This window comes from Gavia stellata, chromosome Z (assembly GCF_030936135.1).
Source record: "Gavia stellata isolate bGavSte3 chromosome Z, bGavSte3.hap2, whole genome shotgun sequence".
Taxonomy (NCBI): domain Eukaryota; kingdom Metazoa; phylum Chordata; class Aves; order Gaviiformes; family Gaviidae; genus Gavia; species Gavia stellata.
This window is the reverse complement of record NC_082637.1, coordinates 68,728,171-68,755,409: the sequence shown is the minus strand read 5'-3', so window position 1 is coordinate 68,755,409 and position 27,239 is coordinate 68,728,171. Positions and strand designations below refer to the sequence as shown.

Here is a 27,239-nt window from a genome sequence, read left to right as displayed (position 1 = left end):
CCGTCGCCCCGCCGGCACCGTTTACCCGCACACCTTCACAGCGGGTTCCCCCGCGCCCCGAGCACGCCCCGCCCGCCTCCTCCTGCCCCCCCCGGCCGCCTTTGGCCGAGCGCGAGCCCAGCCCCCGCCGGCCCCGCGCCCTCGGCTGGCGGGGAGGGGGAGGTGCCTCAACGGCCGGGTCGCGCGCCCCGCCCCGCCCGGGGTCACGTGCGCGGTGTCACGTGCCGCGTGCAGATGGCGGCGGCGGTGCCGCTCGCCCGGGGCTCGCGGCCCTGAGGGGGAGCCGGCGCCTCCGGCCCGGCCCGGCCCGGCCCGCCATGGAGGTGTACATCCCCTCCTTCCGCTACGAGGAGAGCGAGCTGGAGCGGGGCTACACGGTGAGGGGCGGTGGGGCGGGAGACCCCGGCGCCTCGGGGGGCGGTGTGGCGGCGGCGAGCAGGGGCCGCGCCGGGGTCCAGGCCGCCACCCAGGTGCCGGCCTGAGGGACCCCCGCGGGGCGGGGCCGGGCCGGGCCGGGCCGCCGTGCCCTGCCCTGCCCTGCCCCCCTCGGCGCAGGAGTGGGGGGCCTCGGCCCGTCGGGCATCTCCTGCCCCACGCGAGCTTCGTGCTGCGGAGCTGCGGCAGTAGCGACAGCGGCTAATGTAGCGTGGCCAGCGGGTGGGGAGAGGTAGTGCTTCCTTGCCGCTCGGCACTGCTGAGAGAGGCACATCCAGGCGCTGGGTCAAGGTCTGCGTTCCCCAGCGCAGAGGTTGGGGCGAGTCCAGTGCGGGGCCAAACACGATGAAGGGACTGGGGCATCTCTTGCATGAGGAGAGGCTGAGAGAGCTGAGACTGTTCAGCCTGGAGGGGAGAAGGCTTGGGGATTTCATCACTGTGTACAAATATTCTGAAGGGAGGGAGTGAGGAAGAGTGAGCCAGGGTCTTCTCGGTAGTGCCCAGTGACAGAACAAGTGGCAATGCACAAACATCAAAATACAGGCAATACCATTTAAACATAAGACAAAACCATTTTGTTACCATGAGGGTGGTCAAGCACTGGTACAGTTTGCCCAGTAGACTGTGAAACCTCTGTCCTTGGAGGTTCTCAAAACCTGAGTAGACATGGTCCTGGGCAGCTTGCTCTAGCTGACCCAGCTTGAGCAGAGGAATTAGTCTACACAGTTTTCAGACATGCTTTTCGACCTCAGTGGTTTTCTCATCGCAGGGAGCTGTTGGGTTGTAACACTTTTCCACATGTTGCTGGGTAGACATGGGGTGCTCTGGACCAAAGCCCAAGGTGTTTGACTAAAGGTGGATATTCAAAGCTAGCTTCTTTTATTAAATGTATTCATTAGGTAGTTCTGAGCTGTTAAGAAATACCAGGAAAAAAAATTGAATCCTGTAGAATTGCCAGAAGATTGATCCATGCAGGCATAGTTGCATGAAGCAAGTGCATTTCTACCTTGCATCTAACTGATGCTAATGCTGTGTATTCTGTGGTCCCCAGTACTGGCAGGTATTACAAGCCTTGTAAACCACTTTAGATGCATTAACGTGGAAGTGTAACTGCATTAGTATTTCTGCCTCTTAGTTGAACATAAATGCAAGTGGTCCCCTACAAAGTGTCTGTGTGATTTGGGGGAATTAAACCAGCTTTAAAATATTCCAGTTGAGTGTGGTTACAATAGCACAGACTGATCCCAGCATCTCCTAGTTGGGCAGGTTAGCTGAAGTGACAGAGTGATGTTTAAGATGTGCATATCACACAAATAGGATTTTTTCATAGCAATATATATTTTTAGTATTTGTTTTTTGTGTGTTTTTTATTTATTTAATAGTAATTCTGTCAGTGAAGCCTGCTACCTAGAAGATTTGGTTTTTTAAATTTTCTAAGTGTTAAACTGTGTAAGCTTCAAAGAAATCAGAAATGAAACTGTATCTTTCTAGAAGACTTTCAAGAAAATGATCTTGAAAGTGAAAATGTTTGATTATTGCAGCACTGTTGATTCTTACAGCACTGTTTCTCTCAGGTCACTGGTGATGAGTCAAAACTCATGCATCTGAAACTTGCTCTAGCTCAACAGAGTTTGTAGTTGTCTCTGCGTGATTACTTTGCCTCTTCAATCAGATGAGGAGCATTCTATACCACATCCCTTACAAAAATTGTCGTGCTTTATGCTGTCAGATGCATCAGTTCAAGAATTTCCCTGACCACGAAACTGTACTAGAATTCATACCTGAAGTTCCTCTGGGTCAGGCATGCTTGTGGGAGAGCATATGGAAGTCTGTTCTGATAATAACGTGGTGTATTTCCTCTATGTTTTCAAGACCTAATGGACTAGGCATGAGCAAGGCTTATTCTAATGTAATTGTCAGTTTGTTACATTGCTAAATAATTTGCTTAAGTGTTGTTCCAAGCATAGAAATTCATGGCCGATGCAAATGAGTACACTATAAGCCCTTCCTCCAGCAAAACGAAGGTTAATGAGAGCTTACCATTGCTCTGCACTAGCTAGGAAGATACTGTGTAGGCAGATATATTTACCTAAGAAAAAACAGTAACATAAGAATTATTTTGCATTGAGTAAAAAGGTGATTTCACTTGGATAGGTGGAGCTTGTGAATGTTTCCATGTCCAGACCACAACAGCTCTCGTTCTTTTGGACCTCGTTATGTGGGGGTTAACAGTCAGAAGCTGTGGGTTTGGTAGATACCACTATAAAATATGGGGATTGCAGGGTGTTGGAGACTTTGTGATTAAGTAGATGTTTCGCCAGTTCTGTGCTACCTGAACCTGATGAATTAGAAAAGTTGAGATAAGCAGAGGAAGTGACACTGTGAAGTACTGAATCTCTTTGAAGCGTAACCTTCAAATTAAAGGGGATGGGTGCAGTCTGGGACTACTGCAGTATATCTGAGTGAAGTATGTTTTTTTTCTATGAAATTATATATGTAATTCAATTTCAGTTATTATGCATCATCAGGCTTATGTATAGTATTAGCATTTAAAACAGTATGGTAAGGAAGGTCAAAGAAAGTGTACCCCCCAATGAACACGACTGGCAAACTGGTGACAACATACGAGGAAAGGGCTGAGGTACTCTACAACTTTTTTGCCTCAGTCTTCACTGGCAACCTCTCTTCCCACACCTCTCGAGCAGATGGACCTCAAGGCAGGGACTGGGGGAGCAAGGTACCTCCCACTGTAAGAGAAAATCAGGTTCAAGACCACCTGGGGAGCCTGAATATGCATAAGTCTATGGGACCTGACAAGATGCATCCCAGAGTCCTGAGGAAGTTGGCTGATGTAGTTGCCAAGCTGCTGTCCATGATATTTAAAAAGCCATGGCAGTCCGGTGAAGTCCCCAGTGACTGGAAAAAGGGAAATATTGCACCCATTTTTAAAAAGGTTAGAAAGGAGGACTCTAGGAACTACCAACCTGCTAGCCTCACCTTTGTGCCTGGGAAGATCAGGGAACTCATCCTCCTAGAACCTATGGCAGGGCACGTGGAGGACAGGGAGGTGATTCAAGACTGCCAGCATGGCTTCACCAAGGGCAAGGGTTGCCTGACCAGCCTAGTGGCCTTCTATGACAGAGTGACTACATCAGTGGACAAGGGAGGACCTACAGATGTCATCTATCTGTATTTCTGTATGGCCTTTGACACAGTCCGCCACAACATTCTTCTCTCTGAATTGAGAGAGAGATGGATTTGATGGATGGACTGTTCAATGGATGAGGAACTGGTTGGATGGTCTCATCCAGAGAGTAGTGGTCAACTGCTAAATGTCCAGATGGAGATCAGTGATGAGTGGTGTCCCTCAGGGGTCTGTATTGGGACCAGTACAGTTTAGTATCTTCATCAACAACATGGTGGGATCAAGTGCAACCTCAGCAAGTTGGCAGACGACAGCTAGCTGAGTGGTGCGGTTCGCATGCCTGAGGGAAGGGAAGCCATCCAGAGCGACCTGGACAAGCTGAAGAAGTGGGCCCATGTGAACCTCATGAGGTTCAACAAGGCCAAGTGCAAGGTCCTACATCTGGGTTGGGGCAACCCTGCTATCAACACAGGCTGGGGGATGAATGGATTGAGAGTAGCCCTGCGGAGGAGGACTTGGGGGTACTGGTGGATGAAAAATTGGACACGAGCCGTCAATGTGCGATTGCAGCTCAGAAAGCCAGCTGTATCCTGGGCTGCATCAACAGAAGCCTGGCCAGCAGGATGAGGGAGTTTATTCTCCCCCTCTACTCCACTCTTGTGAGACTCCACCTGGAGTACTCCATCCAGCTCTGGGGTCTGCAGTACAAGAAAGACATGGACCTGTTAAAGCGAGTACAGAGGAGGGCCACAAAAATGATCAGAGGGAGGGAATACCTCTCCTGTGAGGAAAGGCTGAGAGAGTTGGGGTTGTTCAACGTGGAGAAGAGAAGGCCCTGGGGAGACCTTATTGCTGCCTTTCAGTACTTAAAAGGTGACCTATAAGAAAGATGGGGACAGACTTATTAGTAGGGCCTGTAGCAATAGGACAAGAAGTAAAGGTTTTAAACTAAAAAGAGGGTAGAGTCAGGTTAGACATAAGGGAGAAATATTTTACAGTGAGGGTGGTGAAACGCTGGAGCAGGTTGCCCAGAGAGATGGTAGATGCCCCATCCCTGGAAACATTAAAGGACAGGTTGGACAGGGCACTGAGCAACCCGATCTAGTTAAAGTTATCTCTGCTCATTGCAGCGGGGGTTGGACTAGATGACTTTTAAAGGTCCCTTCCAACCCAAACTATTCTATGATTCTATGATTGTGTGATCACAGGAGTACTACTTTACACAGCTGATCTTTTACTATTCTCTTTCCCACAAGTGCTAACTTGCTCAAAATTAAGGTGTTTTCTTGGAGTTGCTGAAACAAGGAAGTATCAGAGATGATGTGATTAAGAGCAGAAAAGGATGAAGGAGCTTGGGGTAGATAGAAGATTGCTCGCATGCTGGCTCTCCACCAGCCCAGTAATATGCCAGCGGGTTACAGAGAATGTCTTCTGCACTGACTGTCAGGTGCCACTGCAGAGAAACAGGGCTGAAGAAGGGGTTTTTGAGAAGCGTGGTGATGCTCGTCCTAGTTTCTTTGCTAGATACAGTGATGGTGGTGACCTCCTGCATGAAATGAGAGACTGGAAGGAGAGTCCTTCCTCTCTGCAGTGGCTCTGCATGGCTACGAAATCGTGCTTTCCTGACGTCTCTGGGTTTCTGGTTCCTTATCTTTAGCAGAACAGAATCCAATTCCTCTTGGATTCAGCCTGCCACTGTGTATTCTCACTGCCTGGAAAGGAAAGATGCAAAAAGACTGTTTATCCTTTTCTTTAAGGAAGCTCATTACCAACTTACTGGTTTGTTTTCAGCTTGCTTTCCCTGAAACCTGTTGTTTGAGGTGATTTTCTTTTTCTCCTTGGTATAGCTAGGCAGCACTGGGAAAGTGGAATGGGCAGAGACCCATCAACCACCAGCTAGCTGTTGAAGCAGAGCGCAGTTCTGGGGAGAGGATGGAAGTGACTTGCCACAGAAACTGGGAACTTCTCCCTAGCTTCAATGGGAGTAAATGGGAAACTTGCTCCTTTCAGTCTTTGTTTCAGGAGCTCAGCTTTACTAAAGCACTCTTCCTCTGATATAAAACCTTGAAAGCCTTTTTTCCACCACACCACCCCAACCCCCCAAAAAATAGAATAAGCTTGCACTTGTTCCGGTTTTGTTTGGGGTATACATAAAATGGTGAAACACAAAATAAGGAAGATGCCTGTTTTCCATGTGGACAATTAGATTTCATTGTCAGTTTAAATTGATGACACTAGCTTCCAAACTATTGAGCTTGTGCTAATAAATGCAACAGTTGTTCATAATTCGGCAGTGAATGACCTTTAAATGTAGACGCTTACTAAGGATGTCCCTAGGGAACAATTCAACTTCAAAATGACACCCCTGTGTTCTTGTTATCATTTAAATATGCTCCCTTTGTCAATAACAGAATAATAAATACTAGTTAGATTTCTAAAGTTGATTCAGATGCTAGGAAACTTACTGAATAAATTAGTGTACATTTGATTTATATTGACCAAAAAAATTTTACAGTGGTATATTGCAGGTCAAGGTGACATACATTTAAATGTGTTGTAGAGCAGAGGGCATACTTGACTGACACATGTGCTTACTACGTTTTTAATTAACACTTCCAATACTACTCCCCAAATTGCTCCTGGAGTTGCAAATGTTGTCAAAATAAGATATGGCAGGTAAAATCCTAAAGTGCTGTGGATTTTTTTGGAAGTACATAGACTTTACCTCAGCAGAAGAAACAGTTTAATTACTAAGCTCTACTCTTGTTTATGGAAATATAAAACTACAAAGACTTAAAGTTTGATATTGTTTATGTATTCCAGCATTTTTTACTGTTAAAGTAAATGTGCATAGAGTCAGAAAGGGAAGTTGTTAGATGTTCTTCCACATAAAGCCTAAGAGTAAGCCACAATAGCAAGTGATACATGTGAAAGATAAAGGGAGAATATTTACAAGTATTGTATTTATAAAGCATGGAGGGAGTCATTGTGTGAAAGAGTTTATGTAAAATCAGATTGAAGTATTGCTGTTCTAACCCTTTCACTGAGTCTCTGGACTGTGTGAACTTGGTAGTTTTAGAAAACCTGAATAGGCTCTGTGTGCCTTGAGTATAAAATTTGACAGTATGAAGACTTCTTGCTTACTGGTCTGGCTTGGGTAAACTCACGAACTGTTACCTTGTGTCACAAGTCCTATTGAAATCAGTAACAGACCATGTGGTGGGTTGACCCTGGCTAGATGCCAGATGCCCACCAAAGCCGCTCTATCACTCCCCCTCCTGAGCTGGACAGGGGAGAGAAAATATGAAAAAAGGCTCATGAGTCAAGATAAGGACAGGGAGATCACTTACCAATTACAGTCATGGGCAAAACAGAGTCGACTTGGGGAAATTAGTTTACTTTATTACCAATCAAAATCAGAGTAGGGTAATGAGAAATAAAACTGAATCTTAAAAACACCTTCCCCCCACCCCTCCCTTCTTCACCAGCTCAACTTCACTCCCGATTTTTCTCTACCTTCTCCCCCTGAGCAGCACAGGCGGATGGGGAATGGGGGTTGCAGTCAGTTCATCACAGGTTTTTTGTGCCGCTCCTTCCTCCTCACACCCTTGCCCTGTTCCAGCGTGGGGTCCCTCCCACAGGAGACAGTTCTCCACAAGCTTCTCCAACGTGGGTCCTTCCCACGGGCTGCAGTTCTTCACGAACTGCTCCAGCGTGGGGCCTTTCCACGGGGTGCAGTTCTTCAGGAACAGACTGCTCCAGCGTGGATCCCCCACAGGGTCACAAGTCCTGCCAGCAAAACCTGCTCCAGCGTGGGCTCCTCTCTCCACAGATCCTGCCAGGAGCCTGCTCCAGCGCAGGCTTCCCATGGGGTCACAGCCTCCTTCAGGCATCCACCTGCTCCAGCCTGGGGTCCTCCACGGGCTGCAGGTGGATATCTGCTCCACCGTGGACTTCCATGGGCTGCAGGGGCACAGCCTGCCTCACCATGGTCTTCACCACGGGCTGCAGGGGAATCTCTGCTCCGGCACCTGGAGCACCTCCTCCCCCTCCTTCTTTACTGAGCTTGGTGTCTGCAGTTGTTTCTCTCATATATTCTCACTCCTCTCTTCTCCAGTTGCTGTTGTGCAGTTGTTTTTTCCCTTTCTTAAATACATTATCCCAGAGGTGCTGCCACTGTCACTGATTGGCTTGGCCTTGGCCAGCGGCAGGTCCATCTTGGAGCCGGTTGGCATTGGCTCTATTGAACACAGGGGAAGCTTCTAGCAGCTTCTCACAGAAGCCACCCCTGTAGCCCCCACCGCTACCAAAACCTTGCCACGCAAACCCAATACAGACCAGTTACTCCAAGTTCAAGGAAGTTAAACAGAAATATTAGATCCCTTAGATCAATTAGACTTTTTTATTGTCTTAGTGTCTTCATAATGAATTTTTAGATGTCCTGGTATCTTGATGAGGGAGTCAGAGTAGGTCCGTACAGATACTTTTCTTTCTTACATGGGAAGATGAAGAGGATAAAACAGACGCCAATGATTCTGTAATGTCAGAAAAATGCTATATGAGACCATTATTTTTTTCAGTTTCAATGAAGGAGCACATATTAGTGGAAGAAATAGACCTGATAATTGAGGCCAAAGATTGCTGTTATTGAAAATACTTTTTTTTTGTTAACTTGTGCATTTGTCAGCAGTGATGATTAAATTTCTTTCCTCCAGTCAGTTTTCCTGTTGACAGACTAAGTCATTGATACGAAACTTGACTGCTTGGTATGCAACAGGTACTTGAAGAGCATAAATTAAGACAAGAATTTTGCAGTGCACATGAAGGCATCTAGGGCAGAAACTGGAAAAAGGTAAAACCAAAGTGAAAAACTGACTGAATGTATACGTAACAATCAGTTAAAGCTGTTTCCTTTTTTGTGTGTTTAATCTGCTTTGGGGTGTAGACAGATTAGACAGAGACATACGGCTCCAGTGATCTGTAATTGTTGTGCAATTGCTCAAAACCCCCCTGATTCACAGTCATGAAATCCTAGTGGAAAGGGCCATGTAAGATTGCTGTAAGGAAGAAACCATTTTTGATGTATTCCTGAGGGGGCAGTTCAGCAGTAGGTTAAAGAAGCAGCAGCGTAGTTACCTATATCAATTTACCATCTGAAAGACCAAAAGTTGACACATTCTGTCAGTAAACCATAACTACAAAACATACGTTACCCAATTCTCTCCCAAGATGTACTGATTTGCTGTTTTGATGAGGAAGTTACATTTTCAGAAAGATAGGGCATAGCAGAGCATTCAAAGATACATAACAGTAAAGGTCTATGTGAATTCCATTGAATCTTTGAGAAGTAGTAGTGGCAAAACTTTGTTAATAATGTAACATGACCAATGGAGTTATTTCATCAGAGGGATTCATGCTTAACTGCTTCTACCGGTGTTTTCTGTCCATATAGCATCAAGTTGTGATACTTGTAAAATCTTGTCAACAAAGATAGTGTTAAGCATATGTACATTCTTTACTTCCCAGGAGTGAGAACGCATCAGGCTTTAACACAACATGAGGGAAGATGTAATAGATCTGTCCATTCTTTTTATTACTGTAGCGCACATTTTAATTGGTCTTTGAACTTTTTAATGCCTGATGTAATTCATTCCAGGTTTAATTGATAATTAGTGATCATTGGCATGGCATTTATGAAGTTATCTTGGAATTTCAGTATATGATACCATTTTTATGTTAGGTGACTGGTGAGTCCTGAAGATGTGTTTTTCATCTACAGCAGTGACTATGTTATTAAATTAATTAAGTCACTATTGCAGGAGCAGTTTTAGAAAGCTGTCATTTTAATAATAGGAATTTATTTTTAGAATAACTGGCAACTTTAACTGACAATTCTTCAAACCATTACAATTCAAAATTGTCCATTGGAAAATACTACCAGATATCCACCACTTACAGTTTTTAATTTTTGCAGTCTTTGTGAGGAATGTTGTCTGTGCTGCTAATTTACGTGAACACATTCTTCTTGGCCTTAGCTGTCTCTCTTTTTTTAAGTTCTCTCGTGAATTTTTTGTATGGAGGAGTTTAAAGGATTGCTTGTGTGGAGGCTGAATGTATGTAAATCTTAGTGATTCTTGTAATGATTATCTTTGAATTCACAAGGAGTAGGGAAGAAGTCAATGGGACTTTGTACTGCAGCTTAGTGACCTCATTGTGTTTCTTACTCAATAGGCCACCGAGGACAAAGTTTAATCAGTCTAGACCCAGCTCTGCCAAGGTGGAGAAAGGTCTTCTTGGTGCCCTGGCAGTGAGGAGAACATAGAGAAGACACGCTGGCGTGGCAGAGCGCTTGGTGATAGAACTTCAGTGCTACATTTGAGTACAGTGGAAGTACTTACGTTAGGTATGCACCATGGAAGTGTGCTAATGGAGGCTTTCCAGCTACTGCATTTTGAATACTCTTATTGTAAACACCCGTTATTTCTCCTGTTTATAAGAATTATCTGAGGACTTGTATCAGCTTTTCATTTTCAGCTTTCTGTAAGTCTGAACTTTCTGTGGCTTGGGGAAGGCTAAAATAGCATTTTGTAGAGCATTCTGGAAGGGGATTTTGATGACAAAGTAGAAGTGTCATCATTGCCTTTGAAAGTGGCATTGTATTTTTAATGGGAAATGGAAGAAGTGTATGTAGTCTGTTAAAAAGACTATTTATTCTTAGATGTCCTGATGATAAAGATCTTGTAGCTAGAACATGGATACTCTTTTTCCAGGAACAGTCTGTTTATTTGTTTTATTACTTCAACCTATGTATCATGTTATAAGCATTTCAAGAAGCATTTCACATTTCATAAACCAATAAAAATTGTGTGGTTGTTGATTTTTTTTTTTTTAAATAAAGTGGTTGGGGCACAGCAGTAATGCTTGCATACTTTTAGGCATTGAAATAAGATGGGACAGAAAGAGCATACCATGAGAAAGGAGCACCATCTCCATTCCAGGTTTTAAACAAAATACGTTTCCTCTCATTCCTCCTCTGCTGGTGCAGTGAGAGCTCCACCTCCTGTTCAAAACAACCTTCAGCTCTAAAAACGTATAAATAGGAAATGTGAGAAGATGCCTTTGGATGTTGAAGCTGCCACCAGTGTAGCTAGAGTAAGTAATTTATAAGAAATAACAGCCAAACCTCCACTGCATCTTCCATTTAGTATATTATTTATTTGCATGTCACAGTGTTTGTGGGTCCCAGTTAAGACCAGAGCCTCTAGGTGACAGTTGTTTAATTGTGTACATGGTACACAGAGCTTCAAAAATCACTCTTGAAAGGGGTTGCCTACGCTTGGTAATAGTTGTTTGCCTGATGAGATGCTGTGAAAAGAAATGTCTATCCAAAACGGTATTATTATTGTTCAACTACTTAATTCCTTAATATAGTGAAAATGGTATAAAACTTTGTGAAAGTCTTTTCTCCCACTAGTCTACGTTGAAAACTGTGAGATAAGAATTACCGATCTTCATTATTTTATTTTTTATATTCCTTGTCTCCTCCTGTAATTGATTCACTTTTTAAAAATGGATTCCCTTTTTATATAAGGGCAGAAGGTATTCATGTGCTGCAGTATCTCCAAATTGGAAAATAATGAAGTCTAAAGCTTTCCTATCATCTTTTACATAAGGACAAACAAAGAATCTTGATTATGTGGTGCAACAATCAATTGTTCAGCAGCAAGTTTGTATTGATTACAGCAAACTGTTTTTATGAAAAGTGACCATAGGTACTTCAGCTAACTGCCTTTACTTCTGATCTTGCACGGCGTTCTCTTTCTTTGCATATAGATTCTCTTCCGTACTGTTCACTTAGCAATCAAGCTCTTTCCAGGAGTAGGACTCCCTGGTCACACGCTTCCTTGCAGTCAAGCTGTGATGGTAATTGCAGTCTAATTTTCTTGTTCTTTTGAGAAGTGGAAACATAAGGAACATGTCTTCATTTTAATCATAAATTAATGGACTAATAGATTTATAGTAATGTCAGGAAATGTTATAAAAATATTTACTTTGCTTGAAAGATGCAAAGAAATGGATATTCAGGAAAAAAAATGCAAAACAGATTTGGAGTTGTATGCTATGCCATTACAGAATCAGAAAATATGTTAGCCTATTGCTTTTCTGATTTCTTCCAAATTCTAAGAAAAATTATGTCCCACAAGGACATACGCTACATGAAACTCCAAAATACTCCATTCTTAAAAGCAAGTTAGAGAACATTTAAAAGCTAGGTTTTAATTAAAGATCCATTCTCCATCTAAAAGCCAAAGACCTGGCTTCCGTTTTTACGTTGTGGTGAGGGAGCATAAAAAGTCAGTAAATACTGAAAACATCTATTTTTGGTATTGAATAGAAAAGGCCTTTCCTTCTGCTGAGTGCTCAGAAGGTGGGTGTGTGATTGGTAGGAGTACAATCTTTGCACTATTTCCTCTGCATGTTTTAAAAATTCCTGTTGACACAGAGATTACAAAGCTTAAGTAGTTTCTGAAATACGGCTGAGGATGCTTTTTTTTTAATTTATTTCCTTTCCATATTTCTTCTCTGTATCAAAACCTGTTACTTTAGTAGTTTCAGTTTTACCTTCCCTTGGCAGAAATGTTACAATGTCAGACTTCCAGGTTTTGCCATAAATTCTTAGTGCCAGTTGGGAAGAAGGAAAGAATATTTTTAGATATGTTTTAAAACAGCTTGGTAAGAACTTGTTAGGAGTGTTACTGAGGATAGTAATTGTCTCCTCTGAAATAAGACAATCCTTATGTTGGCCTGAATTAGAAACAAAGTAGGAGAATATACCTTAAGTTCAGCACTTTCAGCTAAGAAGTCCTTTAACATTTTCTCTTTACCTTTTGGTGCTTACTTGCTACTATATATTTATGTGGAAAATAAACATAAGGAGAATACATTAATGGGAATCAGAAACAGTTTTAAGGTACTTGGTACAAAAATTTTTTATCTACATGCATTTAGTCTTCATAGTTGAATTTTTCCTTTACTACTAGGTGGTTTGTATCTAATTGCAGCTTCAGAAAACCTCTAAACATAGTTTTAAGGTTGAAAAAAACCTGGTACCGCCTGGCTTGTAATACAGAACTCTAAATGGAAAGGCTGATTTTTGCTTAGACCATGGGATAAGGAAGGGGATTTCTCCTGAAAGGCGAATGTTCTGTAAATTAAGAAAAGGTGACTAAAAGTTAGTTCTTTAAACCATGAAAGCCACTTTTCTTTCTTTTGCTTTTTTTTTAAAGTGTTAATTTTATGAATGTCATTAGTCTTTTTAAATTCAGCGGCCAGGATAGTATCACTAATGCAAAACTTTCGTAACTGCCTAGGTGTTTAAATAATACATTTTGTGAACTGATACAGAAAATACAGTTACTTTAGTTCTGAAGTGTATTTGGTGTCTGGGAGAGAACTGGCAACATGCTGCACACTCAAAACTATTTTTTGCTACTCGCCAACAAAATTGTCAAAAATTGCTGATTTGAAAGGGGGTAAAAACCTGCTTAAAGTAATCACAGATATAACTGTTATCTGTTAAGGGCTAAGAACTTAATACCCCATTTCTCAAATGAGTTTTTACAATAACGAGATAGCTGTATCACACTCCGAAGTGAAAAGCTCATGAACTTGCCTGCATGGTTACTTCCAACCCCTACTCTTCTAACAGGCTCCCAAAGTTGTTGTTGCTTATAAAAGTGGAAAATGGACCTGATAAAAATGTTTAGTCTGCAGGACTGTGTTTTATTTATCATATCACAAAAGAACAATGTTTTGTTGCATCATGGTCAAAATAGAAGCGACCTTGCTTGTTCATGAGTGCTCAAAGCCTAGAGATAAGAGGCAAAATAATAGAGTACAATAGAAAGAGTGTAGTGTAATTATTTGTGGCTTGTCAAGTGAAGCCCTCTCAGGCCCCAAGTGATTCAAATCTGGGAACTCTGCACAATTCTGTACACTAAGCGTAGCCAGCATCAGAGAAATCTCACCCAGCTTCCCCGACAGTACTGAAATTGCATCAGTTTGTCATGCACTGAGCATGCCAGCTTCACACAATATCATTTGCTTGCAAATGGGCCTGGCCCCAATGCCCTGAGACACATTCTTTGGTATCTGACTCTTGGCCTGTGATTTGTCATGTCTCTAGTGCTATCGGCGTAAAGTAATTTTAATAGATTCTGATGGTTTGCTTGTGGAAGGTAAAGAATGCGCTACAGATTGTGTCAGGTAGCTTTCTATGGCATGTAGCATGGTAGAGGCCCTCATGATGGTGATAGCCAAACAAAGAGTATGGAGAAATGAGAACCCTATTTTGAGTGGTAATTAACGCTCCCCTTCTCAACACCCTGCTGCGGACATCCTTGCTAATTCAGCAGGTTCAAGAACTTAGCTCAACAAAGCTGTGTTATTTGCGCTTAACAGTTGTTTACAGATGGAACATATAGCCAAAAATCAGTGGCTTTGTTTCTCCCTATTCAAGAGGAAAAGTGCGTAGGGCATGTAAAAATGTTAATTAATTTTCAGGGACTAAACCGTATATTTTTTTTTTCTTGGTGTCTAAATCTAAATTAATTGTTTGGAGTTTAGTACTCTCTAAATAAAATCACTGGATTTTTTAGCAAGTACAATTTATACTGAAATGTATCTTCTATAAAATTACATAAATATGGTCTCGAATATAGATTCCTGAAGGATTTCTTCATAGATTTTAATTGCAATAGTTATTTGACAATTACTGGATTACTAAATCTTTCTTTGGAATAGTTTTCTTGCATTATGAAGTAAGTATGTGGCATTTTTTTACTCTTCCTTTGACACCACTGAGATGAGATTATTTTGCCATTGACAACTCTGATCTTTGCATCATTTTTTTCAGCTGACTTCCTTAATTGATTACTACTTTGGTGTTGGAGCCTGCAGCATAGCTCTCCAGAATCTGCTGACACCAATCGATTAATGTGAAGGTGTTAATGTTAGTGATTTCATCTAAGAAACATTCAAAACCGTGTCAGTAATCTGTTCTTAAAAACTGGCAGATCATTGAATCTTGTTATTTTGAACTTGTTAGTTTGGGTTAACAAGGATTTCTCCGGAAAGCCAGAAAAATATTTTAGTGAATCCTGTGGGAAAAGCAGATTTTTATTCAATTGTTGTACATTACTATAGCATACATGCACATGCCTTAATATTTAACAGACTGTTTTAAAATATGTTCTTATTAATATTTATGGTATCTCTGAGGAATTATAAAAATGCTTGAGCACAAACTATTTCTTTTTCGTTTTACCTAGGGAATTTCTGACAGCAGTGTAACTCTGAGCACCCCGCTAGCAAGTCTGTGCAAGTCTGCCACTTTCTTTCCCCCTGTAGCTTCCACATTTGCGTAGAAGTTTTGCATAGCTAAGCAAAATTTTAAAATGAGCCTACGTTTTTTCGTTTTCTGTTCTAAATATATTCAGAAAAATGCTGTTGTGTTATACAGTTCCTCAGAGAAATTCTGGGTTAGGATCAGAACTCACTCTTCAATATTGCACATAAAAAGAAGGAAGGAAAGTTTCTTTTTAAGCTTGACGTAGAACAGCTTTTGAAAGTATCTTTTGCTTTTGTTTCTTGGTGGAGTTTTTTGTAGGATGATTCTTAAAACAATGTAGATTTTTGTGATATGCTAGCTTATGTGTATGTTATTTGTGCATCAGTAAAACAGCTCTGCCTTATTTCCTGGTTAAAAAATGTGGTTGATTGTGGAAAGTACAAGTTAGCTGAATCCAGCGAGCATGCTGTTAACACAAGTTTTGTTTGTACTGAAGGCAATCTAAATCAGTTGCCACTAAGCAAACATCAAAACCAACGAAGTACTGTGGTCAGTGTAATCTCCTTATATTCAGATAGAGATAGAACATAGACGTGCATGCACACACACGTGTTTGTACATATGTGGGTGCAGGTACACAGAAGCATGTGCATATGTCAACAACAGAAGGATTTAATGGGTTGTATTGCAGAGGGGTCTGTCTGAGATCCTGTATGAGCTGATGTTTTAATACCTACATGATAGAGTAAGAGTGTCCTTATTCAAATTTGCCGTCAACACCAAGGTGAAAGTGGCTGTGAGCATGCTGGAGAACAAGAATAGAATTAAAAATAATTTGGTGAATTGGAAGGATTATTTAAGAAAGGAAAATGGGGTGCTAATTCAATAGGAACTGGTGCAAAGTGCTGTATTTATGAAAAATAATAGCATGGAGTAAGACCCAACAGATAGGTAACAAGATATTCCTGAAAGGATGTGGGGCTTATAGTGCACTGCACGATGGCCGTATCACTGATGTCATGCTGTTGCAGAAAAGGCAAATGTGTGTCGGGGTTTTGAAAGATGACTGTAAAAAAGAGGTCAGTGATGAGGTTTGTATACTAAGCATGGAGTACCATGTCCAATTTTAGGTACTGCATTCTAAGAAACATGTGAGTGTATGGGAAAGGGTGTCCACAGGAGAAGGCAGTGTAGGAGGAGATATGACGTGTTACACTGCTTTCTGGATCTCTGATCAGTGTGAAGAATTAAATACACCAGGGGCTGTTTAGATGGAAAAGAAAACACTGAGCAGGAACTTCATAACAATCCTCAGTAACATAGAAGGCTGTTGAAAAAAGAAAGGAGGCAATCAGTCTGTGGATTGGAGATGCTGTGGTCCTGTGCTGTGCAATTTCCTGTCCTATCCACCAGAAGTAAGAAAGACTAATTACAAAATGGTGCTGAATAATAAAGATACTGCAGCACCAGAACACCCTTCAGGAGTAGGGTATGGAAGCTCCATCTGTACGAGGCTTAGGTGTTTCTGTCAAGAGTAAGAAGTGTAGTTGGTCCTGCCTGGAGGCAGTAGGTTGAGCCAGATAACTCCCAGAAATACAGAGCCAGAATAGACCTGAGGTCTTTCAGTGCTGGGAGATAATATGCAGAAAACCCATGTAAGCAAATTGTGTGGATGTTCTGAAGTCCCGCTGGCCATCTCCCAGCAAAGTCTTCCTCAAGCTACTTTTTGTGAGCCTCCCTTGACACTCAGCAACTGTCCTTTGCGTTATTCCAAAAATTGTACCTGTATCCATCCCCTAACCTCTTACGACTTATAAATTCTGTGGCTTTCTAAAACTCTTGAGAGTTCACCCAAAGTAGATCTGTTCTATTCTCCTAGGAGCTGTAGGAGCATCTCATAGTGGAACAGTTGCTGAAACAATCATGAGCTTCTCCATCTCTGTCTCTGCATGCAGGAGAAGAAACATTTGTTAGTTTGCTCAAGAGAGCCTTTTGCAAGGTCTTCCTGGGAGGTAGTAATTCTTTTCTGCTCCCAGGTCAAAATTTTGAGGTGACAGCAGTGCTTGGAGCAGACTTCTCACATCAGGTTATTTGGTTTTTTCCTTTTCTAAACACTACTAATACTATTCAGTAAAACATTTGTGTTCAGTATGTATCTTGTTTCATACTTCAGAATTGGACCACCTATATCTGTTCCCATAACTGTAAATGTACATAGCAATGAAGGGAGGTGCAGAACATGGAACACAACATCTCCCTCTGTAAGCTAGTAAGAAACTGCAAAAATTCAGTGCCGCTCTTACCTCAGTATACCTCTTCTATGTGTATTATCTGCTACAAAATGAAAGCTTTCTAAATGTTTAAATTGCTAGATGGGTAACTTAATAAGAGGTGGCTAGATTGGTGGCTTAGCTGTAAAGCAGAAAGCAGCACAGGGACAGGAGTGACAGGAGTCCTGATCAGATCTCTGGGTCTCCAACCCCAGTCCAGCCCTTTGTCCTCATCTGCCTCTTAAAAAAGGAGACAGGCACATTTTTATAGGAGGGGAAAGCCATGCAGGAGCTGTTCCCAGAATTAACACCTGAAAAGCATGGACTTGTTCCACCTCAATCCTGTCTCATCTGAAGAGGCATGAAGGTAGACTGTACAAGTTTGGAAAGTTAGAAGACTCTTCAGGTTTACTAATGACAGAGATAACAGAACAAAGACCAAGCAATTCGTGCCACTTACTCCCAAATATTTTCAGGAGCTGATGAAAGAATTGTATTTTTTAAAAGAGTATTTCAGGGGGGATTTGTAGGGCAACCATTGTTGCCAAGTTACATACCTTTATCTGCAGAACTTACTGTAGGTATCATCTACTCTTGCTTTTGGTTAATGAATTAGTCAAGCGCATATTTTCAACTTTGTGGGATGAGCTGCTGCTTGTGAGTGCATTCTTCAGTGCTCAAAGATCAGTCACCTCCTTTTCCTCATGTTTCTTGCGTGTTCACTAGTAATGCAGATGTTGTCTCTGCCCTGATGCAGGAGTCATTATGTGATGACTCTCAGTAAAGTTGTGTGCTTGTTCCCATGTGCTTTCTGCTGGACAGTGATGTGCTCCATTGCGTCACAGACTGTGTACTTTGCCAGCAGGCACAGGCAGAGCAAGGCAATACAATAGTGCTCTGCCACCTGCCACTCTAGTCCTCTCTTGCTCCTCTTAGCCAGAGACATCCACAGATAGTTTAGCTTCACTTAATTCTTGACGTGTAATTCATTTATTGCTTATGCTTAGATGTAGCTTTTTGCCCTAAAACCAAGGAGATGATCAAAGAATCTTCTGCAGCTCCTGCAAGAGTTATACCTTAAAACAGAAGGCTTGGTGCAAAGTACTGGGTGTACAGCAGTATGGTGATGTGCCTCTGTCCTGAACACTAAATACAAACCCCTTGTATTTCACTGCTGTCCTTGGTGTTAGCAGGATGTTTGATGCTAACTGATTTAAAAATCCCTAGTATGCAAGAATCATGGTCACTAACAAGGAATATGATTACAGTGAAATTTTTTATTCCTCATGGCTCAGGCAGACCATTTCTGTATTTGTTAAGGTAGCAGGGTGAGGTTATGGTGGGCAGTGTGATAAGTAGGCAACATGAGTCAACATTCACTCAGTCCCCAGTTACAAACCCATTTTTACCTCCTGCATTACCACAATTCTTAATTTCTAGTTTGTAGATAGTAAAACATGATTCCATTTACAAATCATGAGCAGACTTGGAGATGAGCATTGGGGACTAATTTATCATTCCCCAGGGAAGGCAAGTTAGTAGCCAGGTAACCTGTCTGATGGCTGACATATGTTGATTGTCAGCCTTTTGGAGGCCTCAATGCTGGATCACCCAGGCAATGGAGACAGAAGATTTGACTCTGATCGCTGACTAACATCCAGGCCTCGTGGGCGGTTTTAACCTGAGAGCTCAGTGCATGCACAGACTGCCCAGCCACTAGATGATCTCCAGAGGTCCCTTCCAACCCCTATCATTCTGTGGTTCTGTGAATCAGGGTTTCTAATAGACTTAGGGCCCCTTCTCTTGGTGTAGGCAACTTGGAAATGTAAAAAATCCCCTTTCATAGAATCATAGAATGGTTTGGGTTGGAAGGGACCTTTAAAAGTCACCTAGTCCAACCCCCTGCCATGGGCAGGGATGTTTTTCACTAGATCAGGCTGCTGATTGGGTCCAACCTGACCTTTAGCACTTCCAATGACGGGGCATCCACAACTTCTCTGGGCAACCTGTTGCAGTATCTCACCACCCTCATGAAAAAAAAATTTCTTCCTTATGTCCAATCTGAATCTCCCATTTTTTAGTTTAAAACCTTGCCCCTTGTGCTGTCACTACAGGCCTTTGTAAAAAGTCTGTCCCCATCTTTCTTATAGGCCACCTTTATATATTGAAAGGCCACAAGAAGGTCTCCCTGGAGCCTTCTCTTCTCCAGGCTGAACAACCCCAACTCTCTCGGCCTGTCTTCATAGCAGAGGCCAGTCCTCTGATCATTTTTGTGGCCCTCCTCTGTACTCGCTTTAACAGGTCCATGTCTTTCTTGTACTGCAGACCCCAGAGCTGGATGGAGTACTCCAGGTGGAGTCTCACAAGAGTGGAGTAGAGGGGGAGAATAAACTCCCTCATCCTGCTGGCCAGGCTTCTGTTGATGCAGCCCAGGATACAGCTGGCTTTCTGAGCTGCAATTGCACATTGACGGCTCGTGTCCAATTTTTCATCCACCAGTACCCCCAAGTCCTCCTCCGCAGGGCTACTCTCAATCCATTCATCCCCCAGCCTGTGTTGATAGCAGGGTTGCCCCAACCCAGATGCAGGACCTTGCACTTGGCCTTGTTGAACCTCATGAGGTTCACATGGGCCCACTTCTTCAGCTTGTCCAGGTCCCTCTGGATGGCTTCCCTTCCCTCTAGCGACTCAACTGCACCACTCAGCTTGGTGTTTGGTTCAGTTCTGTGTTGAGATGGCACTTAAAAGGCCTGGGATCAAACATGACGAAGACCAATCACAACAATGCTAGAATGCTTGCTCACTGAATAGTGCCAAGATCTTGAGAAATAAGTTTTTAATTATCTCTTGAGGCATTAAGCCCAAAGGGATTGATTAAGTTAAACATGGACAGCATTATTTCTTGAATTCCCTGACTTTGGAGTGCTTGACTTTTAACCTCAGTATTCTTTTGTTGTATTTTTTCTGACATACTAATGTCTAAATTTGTACTTTTACAGTGGATGTTGTTGTACTCTGTATTTCAGTGAAAACAATAACAAAGTTCACTGCATAGTTTTGAAAAAAAAAAAAAAGCCAAGTTACAGGCCTCTTAAATATTTTATAGCATGTCACTGTTTTTTTTTATTTTATTCTCCTTTGTGTAACATTGTAAATATTTAAATATGGCTCCCAAAAATAAAATCTCTATAAAATGTTGAGCTCCTGTTGAAGGCTCTAGGGATTTGGTGTGCTAAGTTAGAACTGGTTGAATGCATTTTAAAAATATCTTTTGGCTGTAATAGTTCACTTCAACAACTTTGACTAGTGGTCAGGAGTAAGAGGCAGGGCACAGGCCAGCCTGCTGGTGACCACTGAGAAGCTCCGAGGTCCAGGTTCTGCCTCTGTGTTCCAGCTACTCCTGAGCAGCTGGGATGAGGGATGTCTTTGGTAAGCTCCCAGTGTGAGCACATATTGAGCAACACTGGACTCACTTGGTTTAGACAAGGTGGAAACTTGCAGTCACTACAGAATATTCCTTTTAGTTTCCGGGGATTTTGAAGCCGAGAGAGAAGGCTGGATTTCTGTTTCTGTTGCTTAACCTTTCTAAGCAAAGGTTTCCTTCAGAAGTGGGAATTAGCACTGCTTTCTCGTACTAGATTCTTGAAATTGATCCTGGCCAAAATGAAGTCAGAGGCAAATGTTTGTTCTGTTCAATCTCCTGCATGCTTTATGTTGTGATCATATGTGTGTTATTAAAAAACCCAATGGTCAAAGAAGTGCACTTAAAATTCACACTGAGCATAAGCTTTGCTGTTTTTTAGTTGTTGTTGATCCTAGGAGGGTACTGATTTCACACATAAGTGTGTGTATGTGTGTCTAATACATATATTTATAAAAAATAAGAGAATGTTCAGCACTTCAAATAAACAGCCATACTCTTCTCTTATTAATCTGTGAGTGTACTCGTATTAGTGTTTAGATCTTGAATGGATTCTCCTACAACATTAACTGTTTAAATTAATAAAATAGTGTATTAGGTGATAAAGTGTGTGTATTACAGCGCACGTTATCGGTTACCTGGCTTATTAGTTAGTTGTGTATTAAAGCACACAGTATTTAGACAAATAATTAGCTACTTCTGTGACCTTGCTTTTTATATACAAAATGAAAGAATAGCAAGCACAGTCTGATTCATGGTGGCTTATTGTCATAATTGCTGTTTATGTTTAATTGGAAAAGTACAGGAAGTATAGATTTTTCTCATTTAAAACCTCTAGTAGACTGAAGTTTGTTTCTCCTGGGTGTTTTTTAAGAAAATCTTTGGAAAAAATTGAAATTCTTCATAATAACGTAGCTCTCAGCTATGGATGCTGCTATACGGTAAACATTCTTTACAAGCCATTCACTTGACTATTTTGTTATTTATAATAAGAAGAATGAATGTTTAAAAGTCCATAGAAACCACTGGAGTATTTTTACCTCTACTGAGTTATTAGTAGTAAACATTCTATAACTTGAAAAAGGTATGCATCCTCTTTATCTGAGGATTGTCCCTGTAAGTTAGCTCAGGTTTACTCCTTGGAGTGATGGTTTCTGTCGGTTTGTGTCTTTGCTGGGGTGCCTAGCAGACCAGTAGGGGTCAGTCTATGCATTCAATTTAGGAAATACATAAGTCGCTTTAATTACTTTTTTTATTGCATATGCTAGCATACTTGAAAATAATAAATCCTAGGGAAGAATTGTACTCATTATTTATTATATTATTCTATTGTCTTTGAGTTGGGAGTATGTGTACAAAACTTACATAATAGTTAACATTTTATAAGCTGACTGCAAAGCATGGATATGTCAGAGACTGGATATCTAACGGTACAGTTTCAGGAGGGTCTAACTTTGAGAGAGTCTTCACAGTTTGCTCCAAAACAGAGTGTGTTGAAAATAAAGTGGTTCTGGTTGGAGCTGCTGTATTTCCATGCCCCAACACAATAAAAGGCTGGAAAGCCTGGTGAGGCAGGTTGATGTGCCACGTAAATGCTTCAGTAATGTTTTCTTCCATTTCACTCAACAAACTTTAACACCATTTTAACAAGTCTAGCAGAAAGATATCAAGCATGTTTTTCCTTCTAAAATGTACATCTATTAAAAGAACTAGATAGCTGATAATATCCTACTGTTCTAAGTTGGGCAGTTAATTGTGCAACTAGTTGATAATCAATGTGGTCACTTTGAACCAATATATAAGACCCATCTGTTTCCAGTTTTTTCTCTAGCGGCAATGTTGTGAAATATCTCTTTCCTTCCTGCCCTGCACTAAAATCTGTATCTTAGGATTTGAGATGTTTTCTGTATAAGGTTAAAGAAAGATGAAAGGACATAAGCATCTTAATCCTTTCTTAAATAGGGCATTTAGCCAGTTTTAAATTAAAGATGAAGACTAAGATTTGTTGTTTGTAGTACTTTCATTACTGAGATTTCTTAATGAAGGATGCATTCCACATAATTAGATGGAACTACCTATGCTGTTTATTTTCATATCTTTCCCATGATCTCCCCTTCCACAGTAGTTTCTGTAAACATACTATTCTGTGCCACAGTTGTGCCTTCAGGAGCTCAGATACGGACCTTGAGCCTTATTTCAAAATATTTTGAAGCCGTTGAGAATCTTCAGTGAAGGTGGTCTATGCAGAAAGCCCTGTTTTCCAGGAAAAACCACCCCAGTCTGGTGCACTAGCTGAAATCCAGGACCTGAGAGTTCAGCTTCTGATTCCAGCAAGTCACAGTGCTCTGGTAGTTTGCTTCAGAAAAGCCTGGAGATCCATATGGAGTCAGGTGAAACTGAGAGCATATTTGTAATACTCATAGTCTTTGCTTCAGAGGCTGCCTGTAAGGGTAAAGTGATTAATTTCTATAATACTGGTACAACAGCAGATGGGAGCAGAAAGAGGTAATGGCAAGATAGTAGGCAGCAGTATTGCTTGTTTTTCTGTGCCTGCTGCGATTTGCTTGATTTGATTGATAAGCAGTATCTGAAAAATTTTGCTAATCACTTCTGCACATATTCCACTCTGACAAGAGAACCAAAGATCTGCACAAGTGTGTGTCTTTCTCCCTTTTTTCAATGAATTGGTTAAAATTCTAGTTATATTGGTAATTTGTACATTACAATAAAGAGTATCTTTGTTTCTTCCTTAACTGTTGTCACTTTACTAAGAGTTGCATAGCATGGGAGAGAGGGAATGGTGAAGACACAAGTGGTGGAAAAGAGTATCAATCTTTTTCTTGTATTCTTATTTTATAAAATTGATATTTTGCTTGATTAAGTATTCTAAAAAGTGATATCTTACAAGCACAGAAATGTCTTCAAATGGCTATGATACATTTTTGATTGGAATAGAATAACAAATTTAGTAATCCTGTAACAAAAAGCTATGAGCATCTTTTCAGCAAATGTTATTCGAATTAACAAAATTATTTCAGCTTCAGTGTATTTTCTAGTGTAGCATGAGAGTACTTGTTTTTCCTTCTTCTAATGTTTGTTCTCCGCATCTCTACTGAAGACATTGTAGCTTAATTGAGTCACAGCTTTTCTTGATTCTCTCTGCCCCCAGGTATACTGGTTGTTCTGGTCATCTAAGCCTAAAATATTTTAACACCTTTGTATGTAGCCTTCACTTCTTCAAAACTGATCTTTGAAACACATGCTTACTCTCCTTTTCATTTCAAATACATTATTATCTTCTATTATGCTTATCAGAAGTTTAAAAGTTTGAACATGTGAGTATTTCCACCTCTTCAGCTGGTGAGTGTGTAGCAAAATTCTGCAGTGCTCAAGTTAATGATACGTTGCTAACATGGTAGCAACTGAGATTACTAGTTTCAGTTAGGTAATACTAATAGTTACCATAGCACGTACTACTTAACATGACCTATGTATGATTTATTCTGCTGGTTAATGATAAACGAGTAGTGATAACTGGGAGATTATAGTATGTTTTTTTAAAAGGGAATATTTGGGTAGGGCAAATGATTATTGTATTACTTAGCGATTAATTGTATTACTTTTTGCAATTTTTTCTTCAAAAAAGCTATCCATTCTGAGGTAGATTGAAATAAGGCTTTCCAGGAGAATTCAGGGGTTTGATATGAATTAGGAATATGACAAAATGTCAGCATACTGAGCTACACTTTCAAACAGCAACTTGGAGATCAAAATGCCAGAAAAAAAACAAACCTGAAATCCTTTTGCTTCTTCATCCATGGGGGAAACATATACTCATCTCTCTTCAAAATATATCCAAAGAATGATTTTTGAAGTATGTTGACAAGAATCAGCAAATTGGTGTGTTCAGACCAGATAAAGGGAGCAGGTTCCAGGATCCAAAAAGATAAAAATATTTTATCACTTTATTGACTGAAACAATGTTTCTGTGGTTTTAAATGAACGTATGATTCTTTTTTTCTTTAGGAACTGCTTTTCTGTACGTACATTGTAAATTTTTATTCTATGTAATCTTTTTTTTCCTAAATCACAGATGTAGCAATTTACCTTTTTTAAACTCAATTTCATTTTCAGGTGTACTTGTACTTAACATAAAAAAACTTTTAAAAAGTAGAAATTAGTAATAAAATAAATTAAAACCAGTTCACAGGCCCAAACAGTAATAAAACTGAGAGTTGATAACAGTCAAACCACCTAGGCAGGGTGAAAAGTCGTGTTACAATGTACAGTAGTAAATGTTGTACTGGTTTTGGAAGTTACTGCTTGTACACTGAACTTTGTACAGAACACAAATTGGTCATTTTGCCAAGGAGCAGAGTAAAAAGACTGAAGCTGGAGGAGCAAGTAAAAAGTGACATGGAAGTGCACTGCAGGAGTTGTCATAGATCCTCAGTGTGGGACCCTTTTGAATAATGTGCCTTCAGTGCAAAGAGTCCCTGCTTAAAGAAGCCCTCTTAAGTGATGTGTTTTCTAATGGAAAGGTCTGGTTATGTGATGCAGGTTGTAGTGTCTCATGCTTTGGGATTGAAGATAGCAAAGAGAGAGCCGTAAATTACTGCAAATTAGTAAACATTGTAAGTGTTTGTGACCGCATGCATTTGTTTTTCTTAGTCTTTCAGGATTCCTCTTAAAAATGTTAGGTTCTTGGTTTATTGTAAACCTTTTACAACAGCCTATGGCACTGAAATCTGTACTTGTCCACTAACAAAGGAAGATGCCTCTGATGCATAATGAATCCAAATATTAGTTTTTCTTTTGACTTTGACTTTAACTCCATTGAGTTTAACTAGGAAAACAGAAAAGTCATTGCTTCAGCTTAGTGTGCCTGTCTAGAAAGAAGCGATGATACTGCTACAGGCATGCTTTGAGCAATGGCTTGGGCATTTACCCAGTTCATATATCCCTGTCATAAAGAGTCAGTTTCTGTTCTTTTGAAGTCAGATGCAGGGATGTAGGCTTTCTGTGAATTATTCACAGGGAAGAAAAAGTCTTCTGTTTCTTCTAAAACAGAAAGAAATGCCTGTGATGTATGTTCTGCTGTAATGAAATAAAGGAATATTAAAATAATGCCCTAAGTATGAGCAAATAATTTAGATTATTACATGCTGCAGATAGGATCTGCTTTAGGAAAATAAAAGCTGAATCTAAAAGGATTTAAGTAGTAACATTATCAGATGTGAAAGTCATTTTATGTTATCTAAAGATTGAAAAGGTGAAGTGTGTTTATTATAATTCACTTCCAAATTCTGCATGTCCTCTATGTATCCATATGTCAGCAGCCTGTCATAGAGTCTCTGTTTCCAGTTCTCTTAGCTCCTATTCTATTACAGTGGAAATATATGGCTTCTTGCTTTTTCTAAGAGAACTCACTCCAAGGTGTGTCCAGCAAAATTTGGGAATGATTAATACCAAGTAGTGTATCCTTGATTTTCAGAGTGACTCAAAATAGGTTAACTTCATTGAATGAAGAGAGATGTTTCTTGTGCTTTGGGTGGATACTTTGCACTTCAAATAAAGCAAACAGTTCTAGATCCAGGGTTAATGTAAAAGTAAGTTCACTTGGGTTTTTTGTTTTTTTTCATAATTGGTTATGAATTGCTGCCATCATCAGTATCAGTGTTAAGGCTTTGAGCCCAGATATTTACGCATATCAGACAACTGAGATGAAGAGAATTTCCTGTTTTCTGTATAAGCACAAAGTACAAGAACCAGACTTGGAAAGGACAAAATGTAATTTGTCTGCAACTTCTTGTCTAAAGATATTCTTGATAATTTTGACTTCTTATGAATAAAACCTTCGATAGTAAACGATTTTATGGCAGAAATGCAGAAGACTTCTTTGTCTTTGTTTTCTTTGTTTAATAAAAAAGTCAGTGCTAAAATAAGTTTCTTAAATATACATAAAATAGCATCCTATCTATACTGTCCATTGTCTGGAGTACTTCCTCTTCCCTTCCCAGTAACTTCAAGAAGATTACAGAGAGTTTTTTTTCAGACATTTGGCATCACATACATTGAATGTGTGACTGGTTTTTTATCTTCCATTTTCCCCTTAGATCTGTACATATTAAATATGCATGGGTTTGTGTATGTGCAAACAAATGCTGACAGCTAACCATAGTATCTGAGATGACACAGTTTCTGTTCAGTGTATACTAAGCTAGCTGGGGAAAAATGTTGAAGATATATTTGAAACCCATTTGGTAAGATTAAGTCCTTGGTTTCATTTTTCTGAATCATTGTAAATATTGGCTTCTGGGCTGAAATCTTCCATCACAAGTAATTAGTATACATTGAAATTCTTCTTAAGTTTCAGTGAGATCAATTCATCTGCTTCTGAGAAAAAAATGAAGGGAAAAAAGTGTTTTGCCAGGGTTAATAAAATAAATTCAGTCTTGTAACTGTTGTGCTGCTTCTTTTTTCTTTTTTCCTTTGGAGCAGAAGTTGGGAAGTTTTACTAGAGTGGGATTCTATTAGAGTGGGAAAAGTAATTGCTCTTCACCTGAAATTCGATCCAAACTTAGCCAGATGACCTCTGAAAATCTCAGTCTACCCCAA

At 40.6% G+C, this 27,239-nt stretch overlaps 1 protein-coding gene across 1 annotated transcript in view; it reads left to right on the top strand.

Annotated features, from left to right (window-relative positions):
• Positions 1 to 303: 303 nt before the first annotated feature.
• Positions 304 to 27,239, top strand: part of SNX24 (sorting nexin 24) — a 96,042-nt gene continuing 69,106 nt past the window's right edge. The window contains exon 1 of the mRNA XM_059833927.1: positions 304 to 377. Within this exon, the coding sequence (XP_059689910.1) occupies positions 318 to 377 (60 nt within the window). The 5' untranslated portion in view covers positions 304 to 317. The remainder of the gene's footprint in view (positions 378 to 27,239) is intronic.